The sequence below is a fragment of the Trachinotus anak genome, unplaced genomic scaffold (assembly GCF_046630095.1).
Source record: "Trachinotus anak isolate AG129_WGS33_773 ecotype Australia unplaced genomic scaffold, CSIRO_AGI_Tana_v1 ptg000031l, whole genome shotgun sequence".
Taxonomy (NCBI): Eukaryota; Metazoa; Chordata; class Actinopteri; order Carangiformes; family Carangidae; genus Trachinotus; species Trachinotus anak.
The window spans coordinates 360960-381359 of NW_027273882.1; the positions used below are offsets into that span (position 1 = coordinate 360960).

At 40.2% G+C, this 20400-nt stretch overlaps 1 protein-coding gene and 1 long non-coding RNA gene across 2 annotated transcripts; one reads left to right on the plus strand and one right to left on the minus strand.

The window, feature by feature from the left end:
- Window positions 1-509: 509 nt before the first annotated feature.
- Window positions 510-4713, minus strand: LOC139612465 (uncharacterized). Its single transcript, XR_011686542.1, has 3 exons — window positions 4583-4713; window positions 4354-4470; window positions 510-615 (listed from the first exon to the last, which is right to left on the minus strand). It is a non-coding gene; the product is annotated as an uncharacterized lncRNA (long non-coding RNA).
- On the plus strand, window positions 3606-19182 carry LOC139612463 (apolipoprotein B-100-like). Its single transcript, XM_071468063.1, has 28 exons — window positions 3606-3712; window positions 3796-3825; window positions 4092-4204; window positions 4338-4483; window positions 4595-4742; window positions 4888-5040; window positions 5454-5578; window positions 5694-5779; window positions 5881-6325; window positions 6419-6533; window positions 6616-6762; window positions 6856-7067; window positions 7208-7403; window positions 7492-7671; window positions 7771-7974; window positions 8074-8241; window positions 8349-8554; window positions 8920-9102; window positions 9189-9319; window positions 9430-9640; window positions 9736-9908; window positions 10250-10410; window positions 10503-10612; window positions 10702-11075; window positions 11244-17255; window positions 17338-17449; window positions 17656-17842; window positions 17925-19182. Exons 1-28 carry the CDS (start codon window positions 3658-3660, stop codon window positions 18906-18908), a joined length of 11367 nt encoding a protein of 3788 aa, XP_071324164.1. The 5' UTR covers window positions 3606-3657; the 3' UTR covers window positions 18909-19182.
- The last annotated feature ends 1218 nt before the right edge of the window (window positions 19183-20400 follow it).

A 20400-nucleotide genomic window follows, 5' to 3' on the forward strand; every position in this document is an offset into this window, starting at 1 on the left:
AGGGGCAGGGACTGAGGAAAAGATTCTGACCTGAGGAGAAAATAGCTGCAGACATTGGTAGTCCTGAAATGTCATGAAAATGCTGAAAAGCAGGGAATAATTAAAGAAATACAGGGGTTGTTTTTGTAGCTGATATTCTCATTAGGAAAAACAATCAGCAGTTGTAATTGAACTGTTTTACCTCTCAACAGCTGGTTGAACAGGAATACAAACAACACATTCAGGAACACATTTAATATGCATTGTGCATACATACTGAACACATATACAAACCTAATTTGGATGCTACTGGACAGCTAACAGCTAATTATCGTGGTCATAAGCCTATAGGGTGAACTACTACATCTTCTCTTACTCAAAATGGTAAATGGTTCAGCTGCAGTTTACCCCTTAATGTACACTGTACATACATACTGTACACACATATATATATATATTAAATGTGTACGTGCAAGGTGTTAAATGTCTTTTCTTGATGACCTCCAATGCTTCCATCACTAAAAACAACAGAGGAACTGAAATGAAATACAGCTCATGTGCAATTGCATTGCGTATGACAACTTACAGTATGGTATGTGGGCTACAGAACTGTCCTCCATCCAGAATTTAACTTGGCTTTTTCATCCCAGGAACATCACATGAAATAAAAAGACAAAAACATGTTATTGTTATGTTATTTGCAGTAACTGTAAATTACCTGCTGTTTTTAGATAATTGCTTTCTTTATTGCCATCTAGTGGTGTAAACTGAAATTTGTCAAATCAAGTCACACTATATATTCGTCATTACATTATATTACATGATTTGGAAAGGTACACACTTGTATATATATTACAATACATATCAGAGCAAAAACAAAGCCATGAGGGAGAGGAAACTGCCCCTAGAGCTGAGAGACAGGATTGTTTTGAGGCACAGATCGGGGGAAGGCTAGAAAAAAATTCTGCTGCACTGAAGGTCCCTAAGAGCAGAGTGGCCTCCATAATTCTTACATTAAGAAGTTTGGAACAACCACAACTCCTCCTACAGCTGACTGCCTTGGTAAGAGAGGTGACCAAGAACCCAATGGTCACTCTGGCTGAGCTCCAGAGATGGGAGGCCCTTCTTCCCCAAAATGCATAATTTTGAATTATGGAGGCCTCTCTGCTCTTGGAATGCAGCAGAATTTTTTTTTGAGCCTTCCTCAGATCTGTGCCTCAACACAATCCTGAGCCTACATAAAACAGTTGTATGTCTATCTAAATCATGTCCTATCAGCTAAGTTCACACTAAAGTTTCTTGAACATCTTCACCTACTTCCAAGGTGCATGGAGACAGGAAAAAAGTCCAAAGAAGTCAAAACTCCAGCAACAGTTGCACTAAACAGAAAAACTTTATTAGACTGATGGTTGGGTGCCTCCCATTTCTCTTTATCAATTGCAGTTACTTTCTCTACTTTGAGTTTTTTGTCATATGATTTAACCCTTCTCTGTAGGGGAAAACTGTGATTTTGTTAAGTTTAGTACTCTAACCCTTTCTTTTGTGGTAGTTTTAGTATTGTGGTGTGGTGATAATTTTAGTAAGGATTGTTTTGTTTGTTATTTTGGACTGGGCTCTCCCTAAAGTTAAAATATGCTTCAAATTCTGGCAATTAAAGATTGAAAACTCAAACAAAATGACTCCCTGAATCCTTGATTAAGCTTTATGTTACTCCCCTCTCCTCTAGACCAGTAGACATAACAAGCAGTCAAATCAGATAATTCAGTCCTGCCTGTTGCTCTTAGGAATGTTTGAACACACAGTTTGTACACCGATGATTGGTCACTATCTATAAAGTGTTAATATGAAAAAGTGTATCTTACCTTAGACTTATCTTTGGCTATATTTAGTCATTTGGGGGTTATAAAAATATCTTAATATTGAAACATCAATATTATCATTATTGAGTTCTACATTTTATGTTCCAGTCTATAATGGAATTACAAACTGGTGATGCTGATACTAATATAAACTGAGGGTATTATTTTTAAAGCCCCTGAAGATTTGATTTCAAATCTCAAGTACAGTAGTAGTCTATAATAATGCATACTCATGATTAAATAAGCAACAAAGATTAAAGAGAAGTCTTCAGGCACTTTTAGGCAGAGCAAAGAGAGGAGACACATTACACTCTTTCTTTGTCCTGATGGAACTGGTAGGACATTTAACCATTACGCCTGACTAAATAAAGGCTTGTTATAGTCTGCGTTGGGAGTTTTTTTCTTCACTGTCGTCGGTTTCTCATCTTCAGGCGCACCTTAAGGTCTCTTGATTAACCAACCGACAAAGACACAACCCAACAACCATCAGAACATTTTGATTCAAATGTTATATAAATGTCAGATCTTGATTGGTAGATGGAAGTACATGAACTCAACTTTTTGCAACTGAGCACGGCCCAGTAAGATAAGTGCAGATGAAACAGAAATACAGAAAATCTATTTTGTGATACAGGCAAAATTTACCTCACTCTGTATTTTTTGCAGGATTTAAATAATTTAAACACACCAGAATAAGTTTACCTTTAGATTTTAAACTGCTAAATATTTTTTGAAAAATAACAAGACTTTTTTCCTTTTTTTTCATGCAATAGTTTTGAAGGATTTGGGTCATGTTTTGTATATTATTGATAATATTCCAACATATATGCTTCAAGATGATTTTACCTTTTGTATGGCCTCAGGTCTGTTATGATAATGGCATGTTATCAAAAGGAGATAACCAGTTCAGTGAATGTAAAACATAAATTAATGTGTGCAAGCTCATGTCTACACAGCGGACAGAGACTGTAGTCCAATGCTCCTTTGACAAGATGCTTGATAACGGCCTGTTCAGGTTCAGTGTTACAACTCCTTATCAATAGCTAGAGGGCACAACTCCACAGTTTCTGGGTTGTGCTTTTGAATAAGCATTTTAACGGTATGGATTATGCAATGTTTGCTTCTCAACCTTACACACCAAGTAAAACCGAGAAACTAAAAATGCTGGGAACATTTTAATCTTTAATCTGCCTGTTGATTATATAAAGATTGGGATTTAACATTGTAACTTTACAGCAACCATAATATTATTGAACTGTAAAGTATCTCAGGCAAGTAATGGAAAACATATCCCCCTGCCTTAGTAGTTGATAGGCATGTGCTAGTGCAGATGCAATTTTGACATAAACCTATGCAAATGTCTCTCTTTAGCATTCACTGTAGTGAGACATTTCAAAAACCTAGAAGTTTCAAGAACAGGATATTACTGGTGTTATATTACAATCTGGTATTCTACAAACTCAGAGTTAGAATGTGAATTGCTCTGTTACACCTAAAGTAAAGTACTTCTGCTTAATTGTAACTTTAAATATTCTGATGCAGAAAGCCACTTGAATGTGTTCACACCTTTCAACACAAAAACACAAATTCTGAAACCTGGTAATCATATTGACGGAAAGCTTTATGAAACTAGTCGCCTTTGTCCCTCCACACATACGAATAGAGTGGACTTTGGAGCTGGTCCAGTGCTGTATGCAATTCCAACCTCCTCTTCATATGGAGCACCTTTGGTATAAAAGGCCTATGTGGAGGTTGTAGAGGAGTCTCATCTGAGTACTCACCAAAGGAGCTCAAAGGAGAGAGTTGCAGTGAGCCCATCATGCAGGACTCAAAGCTCTGCCTTTCCCTATTTCTTATCACACTAACCTCGAGTTGTAAGTATTTTTTAAATTTCCATCTTGTTGCTTTTGAAAAAGTTTTGCAACTAATTTTCTAAAGATTTTTTTTTCTTTTACAGATGCCCAAGAGGTGCATGCATCCTGCCCCTGTAAGTTCAGTATGTTAATTAAGCAACCTGTATGAAATGTAAATGGAGTTCCACTGCAACATTGAAAGAAACTGACAACTGACAGTATTTCTTAAGAGTTCAGAAGTACAATGCATTTTGATGCTAGCACACATGTATTATATTTTTCCCCAGAAGTGTGACGTCAAATTCCTTTAGGCGTTTTAATTATGTTACTGTAAGCTGTTGTTTTGTTACACCATATTTGTTAGACCACTTTAATTTAAAATCAATATCTTCTCTAAAAGTAAACCTCAGGTACAAATCCTACCACAAGTATGAATACCTGTACGAAGCTGAGTCCTTGAATGCTATCAATGGTGCTTCATATCTCAGGAATGGACCTAAAGTCGCTTGCAAGGTACGTGCCACTGTGCTTTAACAGCTAGATTTCATCATTCTACTTTCTCCTAAGTCAGTTTAATGTACATTGTTTTCTTTCCAACCTAGATCAAGTAGGGAAAAACTAAAATAATGTTTGAAATGTAAAACAGGTTGAAATTGAAGTACCTCAGACTTGTAGTTTCATCATCCGCACCACTGGCTGTAGCTTGAGTGAGGTGGCCAACATGGACGCAGAAGGCAACCCTGTGTTCGGTCCTGCTGCCAGCTCTGACGCCTTTGCTACTGAAATGGAGAGGTACACTTCATCAATAGTTTTCTAAGTGTCACATTCTGTTGCATAAACACAAATAACACAAAGAAACACATTTGTTAAAAGACTTGACAAAACTCTCACGTTGTCTTTTAGGTATCCTCTGAAGGTTGCGGTTGAGGGTGTGTACAATGTGAAACTGTACCCTGAGGATGGTGAGACAACAACCATCCTGAATGTCAAGAGAGGTATCATCTCTGCCTTGGTTGTGCCTCTGGTGGAAGAAGACAAAAACAAGAACATGGTTAGAGTTTTACTTATTAGTGTAGACTTAAAAGACCTAAAAGTTATTTTTTTAAATAATACACTTCCAAGTTCCTCATGTAAGAACAGAAAAAAGTGCACATATAATGAAATGGAATCCATATCTCTGTTCACACCCATTTTAGCCCACTATCCACGGCATGTGCAAGACCCATTACTCCATCAACACCAGAGAGGACATTGCAACTGACGTAAGCCTTACCAGAGATCTGTCCAGATGTGACAAATTTGTCCCAATGAGAGATCACACCAGCCCCCTGGCACTTATCTCCGGCATGGTAAGACATCCAAAAAAATATGGGTGGGTCTAATTTTGACAAATGACATTTTCACTAAAAAAGTCATTGCCCCAGCTTCTCAGACTCAAAATCCAATAAAAACTAGAATGGCACTCAGCAGACCACACACCTCCACCAAGGCCAAATATTGATGAAAAATGCCCTATCTTGCAAGGTTAAGAAAAGTGATTAAAAAAAAAAAAATTAAATCCTGAATCTGCCCCTTTAACAAGGATGAAAATATAACCTCCTTGGCAGAGGTATTTACAACACAGTACTAATCCTGTTTGGAGTATATGTAATCTCTTGGCAGTGTAGTGACAAAGCAAACCAGAACAGCCCTTAGAACCGACAAGGTTGTCAAAATCATTAAACAAGAATCTTATAGTTTAGCTGAATTCTTTGTCTTTCAGCACCACCCTCTTGCTCAGCTGGTCAGAAGCTCCCAGACCTGCAACTACAAGTTCGACAATGAGAAGAAACATATGACCTTTGGGTCCTGCACTGAGAACCACATGCTCATTCCCTTCTCACACAAGTAAGTCAGACTTTATGGTGCACTCTATACCATGTTCTATTATCTATGTACGTGTACTGATATGTCTTACCAAAGATTTCCACAGTACTTTTAACCTTGTGTTGCCTCTTCACAGGGGAGAATATGGTGTTAGCAATGTTGGAAAGCAACAACTGACTCTGGTTCAAGTTTCTCCTCATAACGAAAGAGTCTTTCAGCACAGTAAGCTCCTTTTCTTCACAGTTCTTTTTCTTCACAGCAAATGATTAAAAACACAACTAAATGTATAAATAACTAATTTCAAACTTTTTTGCCTATAATAGGTGACATTGTCAAGGGTCTTCACATGGAGGCTGTCGAGGACAAGAGTGTTGTCCAGGATAAAGATGCAGCTCTGAACCTCCTGAGAGAACTGGCCAATCTGCCCGAGACCGAAGGCGAGAGGAGGGCCCACCTCTTCCACAAGCTTGTCACCATGGTCCGTGGAATGAAGGCTCAGACCCTGAGTCCTGCCATTCCTGAGGCTATTGCTGTGTCCCGTGTGCTGACCTACCAGGTTCTGGCCCAGTGTGGAACCCCTGAGTGCAGCAGTGCCATCATGCAGATCCTCAGGACCTTAGAGAGCTCCTCACTCGAGGTTGATGCCGCTGTTTTTGCTTTGGGACTCATGTCCAATCCCTCTGCCCTCCTGATCAACGACATGCTCGAGATGGCCAAATACAAGTCCAGCAAACCCATTTTGTATGCCTTGAGCAATGTTGTCAAGAGGTGAGTGAAGTTAACCACATTTCATTCCACAAAGAAAAGCTTAATTGTGTTCTAGCTAAATTAGATTTTTTTTTTCTATTTTCTCTTCAACAGGTTTTACAAAGCTGAAGGAAAACTGATCCCTGAGATTCACTCTGTGGCTGAGTTCATGGCTGCTCAGTTGGGTGACTGTTCTGGTGACAAGGACAACACTTTCATGACACTGAGAGTGGGTAACCTTTCCGACTGATCAAAATTTTAATAACTGCCAATACAAATATGCAGAACATTTATGTGTTCTTTCACACTAGGTTATTGGAAACATGGCTCCAGCTGTGGTACCTGCTAGTCCTGCACTAAGATCTGCTGTGATCCAGTGTGTGAACAAACCTGTTGCTTCCCTGGCTGTACAGCAGGCTGCCATCCAAGTGTATAGGCTGACTCCTGTCCCTGAGGAGGCAAGTCATACTATTTCATTGGTCTGACACCTTATTTGGATCATTATTTCTACTGTTACTGATACTGATTGTATTGAACTCTTTTGATCACAGGGCAGAGAGGTTCTCATGCAAGTGCTTTTGGACAGCACCAGCCCTATGCAAAAGCGTATTGCTGCATATCTGGTACTTATGAAGGACCCCAAGCCAAGTGAACTGGCCCAGCTAGCTAATGCCTTGACCAATGAGCAGGACAAACAAGTCAAGAGCTTTGTCATCTCTCACATTACTAACGTCTTGTCTTCAACTGAGCCTGGAACCCAAGAGTAAGCAAAAAGCAAATGCAGATATATATTTATATGTATCTTAATTTGTTGTTTCACCTCATACGCTAAATAGTGCGCAGTTGTCCTCATTGAAACACCATCGTTGATTTAACTTTAACATTTTTTTTTCTTTTCCACAGATTGAGACACAAGATTCGTGATGCCCTGCAGGGTAATGAGATTGGACCCATTATGGACCCCACCAAGTTCTCTCGCAACTACAAGATCGGATCTGTGGAGGGCAACATGATCTTTGAGGGTACCAGCTATCTGCCCAAGGAACTCATGCTCGAAATGACCCTGAAGGCATTTGGCTATGAAATTGACATGATGGAGGTAAGCATTCTAACATATTTGGTTCAAATTATGTTTTGAGACAATTTTTCAAGAAGTTTTGACAGTGAAAAAATTGTAACCTTTACAGATCGGTATGGAGGGCAAAGGATTTGAGCCAACTGTTGATGCCCTGTTTGGAGAGAATGGCTTCTTCCCTGACACTGCCCTGAAGACAATGTACTTTGTCTCTGATAACATGCCACTCAGAGTTAATGAGATCCTGCAGAATATGCTGCCTGCTATGAAGAAGGACAGGATGAAGAGACAGGTATTCAGAGAAAAATATGTTATTCGGAATTATGAGGCTGGATTTTGGTGATGAATTGTGATGAATTTAGTAACACAATATGGGCATTTATACGTATAGGCATCCCAGAACCTGATGAGGGAGATTGGACGCAACCTCAACAAACTGGTGAGGGAACTGAGTGCCGCACAGTCTCCTGAGGCAATGGTTTATCTGAGACTTCTGGGAAATGAGCTGGGATATCTGAGGACCAATGACATGGAGGAGATGGCCTACTCTGCTGCCATGATGATTGACAGCATGTTCAAGATGTTCCCTAGCGATGTATGTAAAAACTGTTATTGTCTTTTGAAATGTTCTATATTTAGTTATTTATTATTGTTTATTATTATTTATTATTTTATGCTTTTTCTTCTGCCACAGCTAATGAAGGCTTTGATGACTAAGGCTGACAATACAATCTTTGCCCACTACATCTTCATGGACAATGAATTCTTCCTGCCTACTGTTACTGGTGTGCCTCTGAGGATTGCTCTGTCTGGTACTTTCACCCCTGGTATCAAGGGTGGACTTAAGGTTGCCCGTGACATGGTAATTATTCAAAAATTTGTTTAAATGCCAACAATCAATTTTTTCTATTACACAGCATACAGAGCACAGAACACAACTGTTCACATTTCCCCTATGTTTCCAAACAGAGTGAAATTACCTTCATGCCCTCCGCTGGCATTGAGTTTGTAACTCAGGTTGGCTCCCACATCCCTGAATATGTCAACTCTGGATTAGAAATGCACACCAACATTTTCCATGAGAGTGGGCTCAGTGCCAAGATCTCCATGGGACGTGACAATGTCAAGCTGACCATCCCTGCACCAATGAGGCCTACAAAGCTCATCAAAATGACGTAAGTCTAAGTAGAATTTTCAGATATTATGAAAACAGAGGCTTCTTTAGACCACTGGTTGTAATGCAGTTGTCAATCTAGCTAACCACATGTAAAAAGTGGACATTTTACAAGGCAACAGTGATGATACAGTACCCATGTTTGTGTATAGTTTAAGTTAGTGGTTCTGAAACTTTTTCATATCAAGGACCCTTTTTGCTGGGGACCCCAAGAACTGCCTTAAGGGCCCCTGGGGTCCCTAGACCCCACTTTAAGAACCACTGGTTTACGTGCAACAGTCTTTTGTCTGTGTCATCAACCTTTCCACATTTAAAATCAAAAAAATCAGTCAGTTGCATTTGAACTTTGTTACATTTAAAATTTAGAAACACACTGGTGGCAGTAACTGGATCAGAAGTGAGGACCATTCCCCCTATGGTGATGGACAAGGTAGATGTTAATGACTGCACTCCTGTCTTCGCTGGAATGAAATATTGCACAGCTCTGCAGTACATTGATGCTTTCTCTCAAGAGACAGCCCCCTACTTCCCCTTCACTGGAGACAGCAAGTGAGTGAGATTTTCTAAAACACAGCCAAACAATGGTCTAGTCAATTAAATAAACTAACTAAGAAATGTTAAATTAATCTTAATAGGTTTGCTGTGGAGCTCCACCCTACTGGTGAAATCACTGAGTACACAGCCACTGTTGCCTACGAGCTCCTCAGGGAGGGAGAAGAGGGCCGGCAGAAGGTTGACTCTGTGAAGATCATTCTGAGGGCTGAAGGTACAGTACAGTGCAGAAAAATCTTTCCATTTTATTACTAGCAAAATTTGGAAATGTGCTGTAGTTCAGCAGAGTTGTATAATATTAATCTACTGGTTGGCCAACAACAGGTGCAGATCCCACTGAAGCCAGAGCAATCATGAAATATAACAGAAGGAAGAATGTCATCACAGCTGACATCCGGATTCCTGACTACGATGTGGAGGCTGGACTCAGGCTGGGTGTTGTTGATGGAAACACCAAGGGCAAAAGAACTCACTCCGTCTCTCTGGACTTTATAAACAAGAACATCCCTCAGCTCTCCCTGGTTGGCCGTGCCAAGTAAGAAATCAACCACAAATCCTCATGAAATAACATAATACATGAATGTCACCCTCATCATTGAGATGACACTGACTTACTGGTACATCTTTCAGTCTAAAGGCCATGAAGGAAGGTATGCTGCAAGTCCAGCTTCTCGTCCCTTCAATCAATACTGATGCCACTGTCACTGCTAACATCAAACGTGATGAAGAATTGGAATTGGAGCTTAAGAGTGAAATCAAGTTCATGGACGCTACCTCTGAGCAGAAAATTGCAATGAAATATGGTAATGTGTTTCCCTGTTGTACCCTTTTTAGGGACTATTACATAACATTTAATTCAAAAACCTGAGTCACATCCTAAATGTAGAAACATGAAACACTACAAGAAATGTGGTTAGAATTTGGGATCCAAATATGCTACCAAAAAACCAATCATGTGGCACTGTTGGCCATATAAGTCGACTATATTTGGGGGGATAATTAATGAGACAAAATGAAGATTTTAAACATTTCTGTTATCAAAGCCAAAACCTTGTAGTTACAAACCTTCTATTTTGCTTGAGAAAAAATGTTAAATTCCATTGTGTTTAAAGTACATTAGTTTAATTGATCTCTCCTGTTGCAGATTCCAACAAGATTGAGGTTGAGATGAAGTCTGATGTGAACACTAAGACCACCATCTTGCCAAACACTGACGTATTTCAGAATTATGGCAACGAACTTCTTGACATGCAGGTTGGGCAGACCGACATGAAAGTCCGTCACATCTTCAAGAAGTTTGTGGAGGTATGAATCTTGGATTCAGTAACAATGGTTCAGGTTTTCTTTGTTCAGTTGTGAACAAATAACTGTATAAAACACTGGCTTTCTTGTTGTAGGCAGCAAACAACTACATGGAAAAATACGGTGCTGATTTCCCTTACATTCAGAACTTCAGAGTACCTGATATGCCTGAGATTTCCCTGCCAGAGACCCTGTTCCTGAATACGTAAGTGTGATGGCCTCCATGGTAAATGTTTAAATTATCCGAGTATTTTCCCAAAACATTAATGCATTTTACTTTTGTGTTTTTAACAGTGAGGCAAAGGCTGTTTACTACTTCAACAATGAACGCTTCACCATTGCTATCCCTCTCCCCCTTGGAGGAAAGTCAACAGAGGAGCTTAACTTCCCACCAGCTTTGACCACACCTAGTGTCTCTTTACCCCAGTTTGGACTGGAGATCGTCTCCATGGAGATTCCCATCCCAGAGCTTGTTGTGCCTGAGAGCCTTACTCTGTCAATTCCTCTTTTTGGCAAAGCTGAGGTTTCAACTCTGATGAGGAGCAACCTTTATGACATGGAGGCTTCAATGGCTGCTGGCAATGATGTTGTGGAAACACCAAGCTACTCAGCTAAGTTTGATGTGAAAGGAACCTCACCACTTGACATCCTTTCAATAAAGATTGAAGGTATTTCAGAGTGAATGTCATACAGAAATTTTGAATATGAAATATTTTCTTTTCGTAAAACCTACAAGCTACACTGAACTAGTGGATTGTGTACATTTCTGTTCAGTATATTGTGTACAAGCCAATGAATCACACAATGCATCTTTTCTTCTTTTGTGTTTTATTCAGGTTTGGGAATGCTGGCCACTACTGATTCCATAAAGGCCCATTTGAAAAGCTCTTTGGCCCATAAATTTATTGAAGCCAGTGTTAGTATCATCGAGGATGCTACCATCACCGATAAAATCAACTGGAGATCAAACAGCAAGATTGAAGCCACAAGTCCATTAGGTCTCAATTTTGCACTAGAGCATACAGGTATGGCTGGAATCAACACTGAAGAAATCTCTGCTGATAACAACTTTGAGGGAATGTTCAAGGCTGGACCCGTGTATGGCAAGACCATTTCAACCCAGTCATTTACCATCTTCCCATTCAGACCAGAAGCAAAGATTGATTCTACTGTTCAGATTGACTCAACAATTGTTAGGGGCCAGAACACAATTGCAGCATCCCTTGCCAATGGTGAACTCTTAGTTGTGTCCAAAACCAATGCCTTTGAAGACATCCTGACACATGTTGTTGAGCTTTACTTCAAAGACAGCAAGCTGTTACTGAAATGTGATGCAAATGCCCTTGCTCTTGGTATGAGGATCCGCAACCAAGCTGAAGCTTCTGCTGGTGCAGGTGAAGTTGTCATGAGGATGGAGACGAATGCAGACCACTCTGAAAACCGTATTTACTCTCTGTTGACTACCTCTTTTGATGCAAATGGTCTGGCTGTAAACAGCGATGCCTCCATGAAGCTTCTTGAGAATGAGTCCAATCACAAGGCTACTCTGAGGATGAACAAGGGTGGTTTGACTATAAGTGGAACAACCACCCTGCAGAGCCCCCTGTCCCTAGAAAACACCTTTAATGCTGGACTTGATGCTTCAAGAGCTACTTTATCCATTACAAACAAGGCTTCAATGCATGACCTCATGGTTGACAATGCCAACACTCTGATCATTACACTTTCTAGCCTTGACTTTAACTCAAAGGCTAAAGCCAAAGCAACTGAGTATGCCACTTACACTCATGATATCACCATCGCCCTGAAACCCTACACTGCTTCTGCAAATGTTAATAACAACCTGAAACTTCTGGCTGCCAACTTCATAAATGAGGCTCAGCTGCAGGCAGAACTTTACAAGATGGACATGACTGGAAGCCTCAAAGCCATCTACGGTGAGGAAGAGATCAAACACACTTATCAATTAAATTATGCTGATATGACTGCTAATGCAAAGTGTAGCACCACAGCAAAACTCTTTGGAACTCATATGAACCACAACATTGAGCTTGAAGTTGTTGGTCTTGCTGCTAGGATGGACAGCAATGCCCATTTCAACTCGCAGCCAGTGCGCTTTGATCACACCATCCGCTGCAGCATTGTTCCTTTTGATTTCAACCTTGATGCCATCTTCAGTGCTGATGGAGACATCAGCATGTATGGGAAGCACAGTGCCCAGCTCTATGGTAAGTTCCTCCTTAGAGCGCAACCCCTGGCTTTTGCTAGCTCACATGAATACAGAGCATCCGTAACCCAACAGCTACATAATGGGTTTTCCCTTCAGACTCTTATAGACAACAATATGGAGACTTTCATGTCAACACAAGAGCAGAGGACTAGTTTCCGAATGAAGTCTAAAGTGAATAATCAAATCTTCAATCAGGACGTAAGTGTTTATAATACTGCTGAGAGAACTGGAATCGAGGTTTCTGGCACCATCCTCACAAACATACTCAACACAGACTCCACAGACAACCAGGAATTCACTATCTCTGGCTTCCTCAAGTATGACAAGAGTACAAACATTCACTTAATTCAGATCCCTCTTATTAAAAATCTGCCTGCTTTCCTGGAAAGTGTCAAGGACTTTGTTGTACGTATTGCAGAGACACTGCAAGTCTACATCAACAATGAGGAGATAAGGGCTAAACTTGAAGCTCTTCCCCAGAATATGAATGACTTTGTTTCTCAACTTAATATAGACGGTAAGGCAAATCAACTGAAGCAGTATTTCAATGATTTTACCCAAGAATATGCTATCTCCATGGAGGATGTGGAGGCCTCTTTGAGAAACCTGGAGAATTCTATTCAAAAACTGCTGGCTGACCTCACTGTTTACATCCAACACTTTGCTGGTATGATGAAGGAGATTATTGTTAGTGGCACCTTCCCTGAGACCCTCATTCAGAATATACAGCAACAGCTGAATGCCTTTAATGAAGATTATGACATAAAAGCTATGGCTGTGTATGTAATTGATACCATGAGAGAAATGGTCCACCTGATTGACTTGGAAAAACTGGAGGGCAGCAGCATTGCATTCCTGCATGACATTGATGCCAAGTATGAAATCAAGGCTAAACTTCAAACAATAATGAAATATATGAAACAAATAATTGAGACCTTTGACATGCAGAAATTTGCAGCTAAGCTGAAGAGGGGCATTTCATCCATCAAAGCTTACATTGTTAGTCAGATTCCCACTGACATTCTCACGGATATAACTGATTATGTTAGGAAAATAATTCAAGACCTCCACATCCTAAGTAAGATCAACGCATTCTCTGCCAAGATGAGAGAAATGATTGTTAAGTTTGAGGCTGACAAAAAGGTTCAAGCTGTCTTGGAAAACGCTGTGGAGCTCATCAAGCAGTTCAGAATTGAGGAAACCATCAGTGCTATACTCAACATGGTGAAGGACGCCAACATACCTGCCAAATTCATGCAAGTCTTCCAGGGTGCTATCAACTACTTGAAATCAACTGAAGTCAAGGATATAATTCAACAGCTGAATATGTGTATTGAGACTATTGTGCAAAAACTTAACTCACTGAACTACAATGACTTTGTGGATTATGCCAATCAAATTATTGCTGAGTACACATTTTACCTGAATGAGCTGATCAGGACTCTTGAAATCCCCCAGAAACTTGACGCAACAAGAGATTTTGCCAACTTTGTCATATCCGCTATTAGAGGTTCTATGAAACAACTGAGAGAAATTAAAATTTCAGAAATCATGAAAACTGTTAAGGATGTCATTGATCAGATCGTGTTTAATAATCTGAGGGGATTCGCTGAAAATTTGAAGCAGGATATTTCAAACCTGGATATCTATGCTGAAATGACATCTTATCTGGACTTGGCAAGTAGGTACTATATTGATTTCCTAACCATTGCTACTGACATGTTCACCAATATGGTTGACATGATTATGAAGGTGGCACCTGAACAAAGAATTGTCAGTGAGCTGTTGCAGATCATCGAGGGACTCATTACAGAACTAAGGAAAGCCAATCTGAATATACCACCCTTCACCATTCCTCTCACTGACCTTGTTGTGCCTTCCATGACATTTAGAATGGATAATCTTCACCAGTTTGAAATCCCATCACAGCTGGACATCCCTGAGTTCACTGTCTTGGGGTTCCATACAGTGCAAGCGACTACTATCTCAATTAATGACATTAAGCGAAAAATCATTGACTTGATTGATTTCATTCTCAACTTTGAGATGAAGACGTTTGATATGGGTGCTTTGTTTGGAGATCTGACTCTGACCTACCTTCCTGCTGTGCCGGAATTTTCACTTCCTGTGATTACTGTACCTGAGTTCTCCTTTCCCAGTCTGCCTCACATTTCAGCAGAGAAACTTGTTAAAACTCTCCAACTCCCAACATTTAAGATGCCAGTCATTCCTAGTGAGATCGGGATTCCAGGCTTTGGTAAAATGAGTTATGAAATGAAAATCAACACCCCAGTCTACTCTATCAGAAATGCTGCTGAAGTCCAAACCTCACTTGACATAGATGAGACTCCTCAAATGACAGCTTTTCTGACTTCCCAAGGGACATCAACCAGCTTTGAAATCCTGAACTTCAACCTTGATTCCACTGCTCGCGTTGCTGTTCCCAAGCGCCATCATCTGACTGCATCTGAGACCCTTAAGTTCACTCACAATTTTCTCACAGTGGACCACCATGCATCTGCAACATTTTCCGACTTCTCAACCCAGGCCTCAGCCAAGACCACAATAAAGGCCACCACAGCACCCTACAATGGTGAGTTTTTAAATCAAGCTTTCTTAGCAACCAAAGGTGGTTTATCTACAACTATTGACACTTCCTATAAACATGTGCTCAACCTTCCTATCATGGACCTCACCAGTGAGACATCTGTGGCACAAAAATGTGTAGCCCGTCAGGATGGTACATCTATTACAATAACTGTTGGAAACCAGGGGACATCCACATTCAACTCTCGTGAAAGTACCCACAAGAGTGACCTGCAAGTCACAGTCAATCCAAGTATATTCAAGTTGGCCTTAAATAGCGACACAAATACATTACTTTTGAAGATGAGACAGTCCCTCAGTGCTGACTTTGTCATCTTCAACTATTTCAAGTTTGATGTTCGTTCTGAAGTAGAAGGCCCTACAATTAAAAACAGTCATTTAGTGGGATCAGTAAATGCCAATCTGCATGACATGAAACTTGAGCTGAAGGCAACACAGAGCACAGATCTAGTTGGTATTGTCAATGGAGCCTTATACAATGCTATTGATGTTGTTGTCCATCCCAGAGAAGCTGTGTTCAGCTTTCAGAATAAAGTAAATACCAAGGTCAATGTCAATGATGCTCTTACTGCCAAAATTGACCTGCAGAATGATTACTCTGCAACCCTCAAGCCTGACAAACAATATATCAACACAGTGGCTCGAGTCCGTCTTAATCAGTACAACCTGCTCTGGAACTTCACTGTAGAGAACAATGAGAGGGAGGCTGCCATTCTAACTGCTTTAGAAGGAGAAGCAGACCTTGATTTCCTGACTAGGCCCATCAGCATTCCTGAGATTGAGATTCCATTTATTGACTTCCGTACCCCAGCCATTAGTGATCTTGACTTGTATGACCAAACTGGGCTGAAACACATTTTGACTACCACTGAGCAGACTATTGATGTGGATGCCAAGATTGTTTACCAGAAAAGCCGGACTGCCCCACTTGTTGGTATGATGGGTATGATCCAGATTCCCTCTGTGGGTAACCTGATCACAGAACTGTCTTATAAGTCTGCCATTATCAATCTGAATGTCAATGCTGGACTGTATGCTGAAGATGATCTTGTGTTCCGTCTGGGAGCTACCACAGCCTCTGTGTTTGAGGGTCTACAAGCCAAACTAGATGGCACCACCAGCCTAACCACCAAGAGAGGAATCAAGTTGGCCAATTCCTTGTCCCTTGAAAATCGTCACATTGAAGGCACTCATGACAGCACCATTAGTATGGGTACTGAAACTTTTGAACCTGCAGTCTCTGTGGCTACTATTGCAAAGATTTCCCTGCCTATACTCAATCTGGAAGTGAATCAAAATTTGGTTGCAGACACCAAAACCAAAGCAAATGCTGTCTCCACCTTGAGGATGAAGGCTGCTTTCAACATCCCTATGATCAAGGCTGTTGGAAAGGCCGAAACTGACCATAGTCTGAAGCTGGAGGGAACCTTTGAGCACATTTCCATAGAGTCATCCACCAGAGCAAACATGGATGGCACTGTGCTTGAGGACTATCTAGTTTTGGGAGTCCTTGATAATGAGGTTAGTCAGTACCTGAATAACGATGGTCTACGCTCGACCTACAAGATTATTGCTGATGCCAAACTTAACTATGGCACCAACAAAGTAATTGGCTTGGATGTAAATGAGAATCTTGCTATTGAGGCGTCCCTGAGACATGTGTATGCAGTACTGAAATGCACTAGCAACAATGAGGCAAACCTATTCAATTTCAACACCAATGGGAAGTACATCACCCACATAACCATTGACTTTGCACCAACATCTCTGACTGCTGATATTGAGATTGATATCTCTCAGCCAAGCAGCCTGGGTGAACTCACCATCTCGGGGAAAACTGTTGCTGAAGTGACAGCTGCCAAGCAGAAGATCTCTACCAATGCCAAGTTTGTGAGCCCACTGTACACCACAAACCTGGCAGCAGAAATAGAGGGCAACACTCCTGTCTTCAAAGTCACCTTTAAGTCCTCTGCCACCTCTGTCATTGTCTTTCTGGAATATGACCTGAACTGTAAGTTTTTCTTTTCATAGAAAATATAGTTTTGCTGCAAGCATTGCTATAAGGTTTAACTAAAATCAATGTGCTCCAACAGCTTCCATTACCATTAACTTTGAACGTGGTGGCCTAAGCATCACTGGGAAGGGTGTTTTCACCTATACCGATCTGACCATGGACATTCAACACATTCTTTCCCATACACTGAGGTAACACTTTAAACAAGCATTGGGTGTAATATTTTTTGGATTTTACCATTGTAATCTGACTAGTAACTGTGGAACACAAAGATTTTAGTCAGTAGTAGTTTAGTCCAGGAAAATACAATATATGATGAAAGATATTCATAACTATAGTTGTGTAAAGTTGCCTGCTTTACTACAGAAAAGTGACACATTACTTCTTGTCTCTACAGTGACTCCCGTCTCACAATGAATATGGACATAGCCAGCCCTGCCTTCACTGATATGAACTTGCGTTATGCTGTCCGCAAAGATGGAATCAGTGCTACGATTTCTATTCCATCTACTGGCTTCCTGGGTCTTCAGCTTCATGGCAGGGTCCCATCACAGATGAATGCCAGACTTTACAGTCGCTATGCTGTAAGGATCGGATATTGATGTTATGTTTGTACAGTTAAAGTGATCAAATATATTACATGTAATTCTTTTTTTGTTTCCACAGTCTGAACCTGAGAAGGATGTGGAGATTTTAACTATCCGAGCTTCTGCCAAGGATGCTGATAAAATGAATCTTAGGATGTCCATTAACATGGATGCCCCAGACATCATGCTCCGAGGTCTGCAGGAAAAAATCCCTGCCATCACCTTTTGTTTGTCTAGCTTTGCTGAAAAATACCAACTGTTTGGGCATGCTGCTCAGCTGAAGAATATTATCAGTTTCTATGCTGAGGAACTCCACAACATTGCAAACAACCATGCCCCACATATGAGCCAAGTGTCTATTCTATTTAGGAATACTGTTGTTCAGTACCAGAGGACTGTACAGGCTTTCATAGATGCAACCATCAAGGTTCTGAGAGAGACACGGGTGAAACTGCCTGGCTCTGACAAGATGAGCACTCTCATCGAGGTGATCAATCAGACGATGACCAGCATTACTACTATACTCGAGAAGACAATGCAGCTGGTGGCTGATAATGTAGAATATGCTCTAAACGTCATGCTTGGCATGGTCAGTAAAATTCAAGTCACAATGCCTGTTGGGGATGTCATGGCTGTAGCCAAATTAACTGACCATATTAGGGATAGAGTGAGGACTATGTCTAATCCTTTTGTGGATTTTTTGAAACACCTAGAGAGTCTAGACATTTTTCTGGATAAACTGGGTGACACCCTAAAATTCTTTGTTGACAAAGCTCAGGACTTTGTTGACAACACCCTAAAGTCAGATGTGCTTGATACCATTGCTGCCTACATTAATGCTTTCTATGATAAACATGTAAGCATCATGAAAGCAGTGACCAAGTATGCAAACACAGCTGTGAACACTGAGTCTATAAATAGCATGGTTAATTACATTCTGGATATTTTAAGATCTGCAGTGAATCAGTTTAAATATACTGTAACTGACTATCTGCAGCAGGCCCCTGCTGAGTACAGGTCCTATGTAAAATTTAAGGGTACAAAGCTGGAGATCAATCTTTGATTCCACCTTGACCACTAAGACTGGTACTACTCTTTGAATGGCTATAGTATTATCAAAACATACAAGTAAGTAAAACAACAAGTAAATGTAAAAAACTTTAGATAACCATAAAATACCCTGTTCAGTTTTGTTTAAAAAGATGGAGGAATAGTTAATGAACATATAATAATACATTACATTAAACAGCATCAAATATAAGAACCTGTATACCCTTTGTGTTGCAAGTCAATTTTTTTTTTTGGTTTATGTTGTGAAATAAAGTCTGTTTACTGAAGAGCATTGTGCAACAGTCCTTTGTTTTCCCCAAAGACACTCCTTACGTGTCTCTGTATCCATTGGCAACCAATTATAGATTTACTATGTTTATAAACCACAATATACTAATGCATGAACTGTTAAAAGTTAAACATTTTAGCCGGTTGAAAGGCCTTTGTCTTATTCTATGCAATGAGGAAGTTAGGTGTGTGCAAAACTGTATAACCCAGACAATATATTTGTATATTATTGAGGCATATGTCCCAAAAACAAGGTTTCCTCTTTTAAAATAAAGTTAAAATCTATCTTAATCTATGACATACAGACAAGTGACAATTTAAAGGAAAAATGAAAAATGGTGAGGAGTGAATAAAATAGAGCGGAGAACCAGGATTACAATGCCTTCATCGATGGGGCAAGAGGGGTCACTATATGTCACATGGTTTGATGAGAATGAATATAATGTGATTATATTCTAAGGCCTTCACAGTCACCAGATCTCAACCCAACTGACCACGTATAATATATTTTGGACCCACACATTGCAGAGTGCTCTCAACCACCATTAAAACACCAAATGAAGGAATGTTTTTTGGAAGAATGGTGTTCATCCCTTCAGTAGAGTTCCAGAGACTTGTAGAATCAGTGCCGAAGAAGCTGTTCTCTAGGCTTGTGGTGGCCCAACGCCTTGGTTTGGTAGTTCTTTACTTTAATTTGTTCCTTGTCTGTATGTTTTTTGATAAGCAAACATAGGCCTGCATCCTGAGCAGAGGATATCAGGTTAGCTATACACTGCCACTTCACGACTAACCAAGGATTCTATCTATGAGGACTGGTGAGTGAAGTGAGTAAAGAAGAGATATTGCACACACATCACTACATCTGAAGTACTGAAACTGAAATGACCTTAAAAAACAAAACACAAAAAAAACCAAAAAGCCCTCTTTTTTTTTGTTGGTTTCTATCAGTACAGCTTTAGAATGCGTGATATTTGTTAACATGTATATTTTGACTAGTTTGAGTTATTCCTTTTGACTGTTGTCCATGTGTGGTTAATAAAAAGACATTTAACGGCTAAAATTTATAGTTATAGGGGTCCAAAAAGCAGAGCATGCACACTTTGCCTGAAACTTAAGCTTGCTCTCTGTAGATACTGGATACATGAATGAGCCAACAGACATACAAATGTAATGAATCTACCAACCAGAGGGGGTCACTGGAACATCTCCTTTGAAAA

Bases quoted from the DNA above. Each gene is read 5' to 3' on its own strand.
- LOC139612463 (XM_071468063.1), top strand. From the start codon at position 3,658: ATGCAGGACTCAAAGCTCTGCCTTTCCCTATTTCTTATCACACTAACC. The intron at 9,320-9,429 runs GTACAGTACAGT...GGCCAACAACAG, and splicing joins GATCATTCTGAGGGCTGAAG to GTGCAGATCCCACTGAAGCC. The intron at 17,256-17,337 runs GTAAGTTTTTCT...GTGCTCCAACAG, and splicing joins TCTGGAATATGACCTGAACT to CTTCCATTACCATTAACTTT.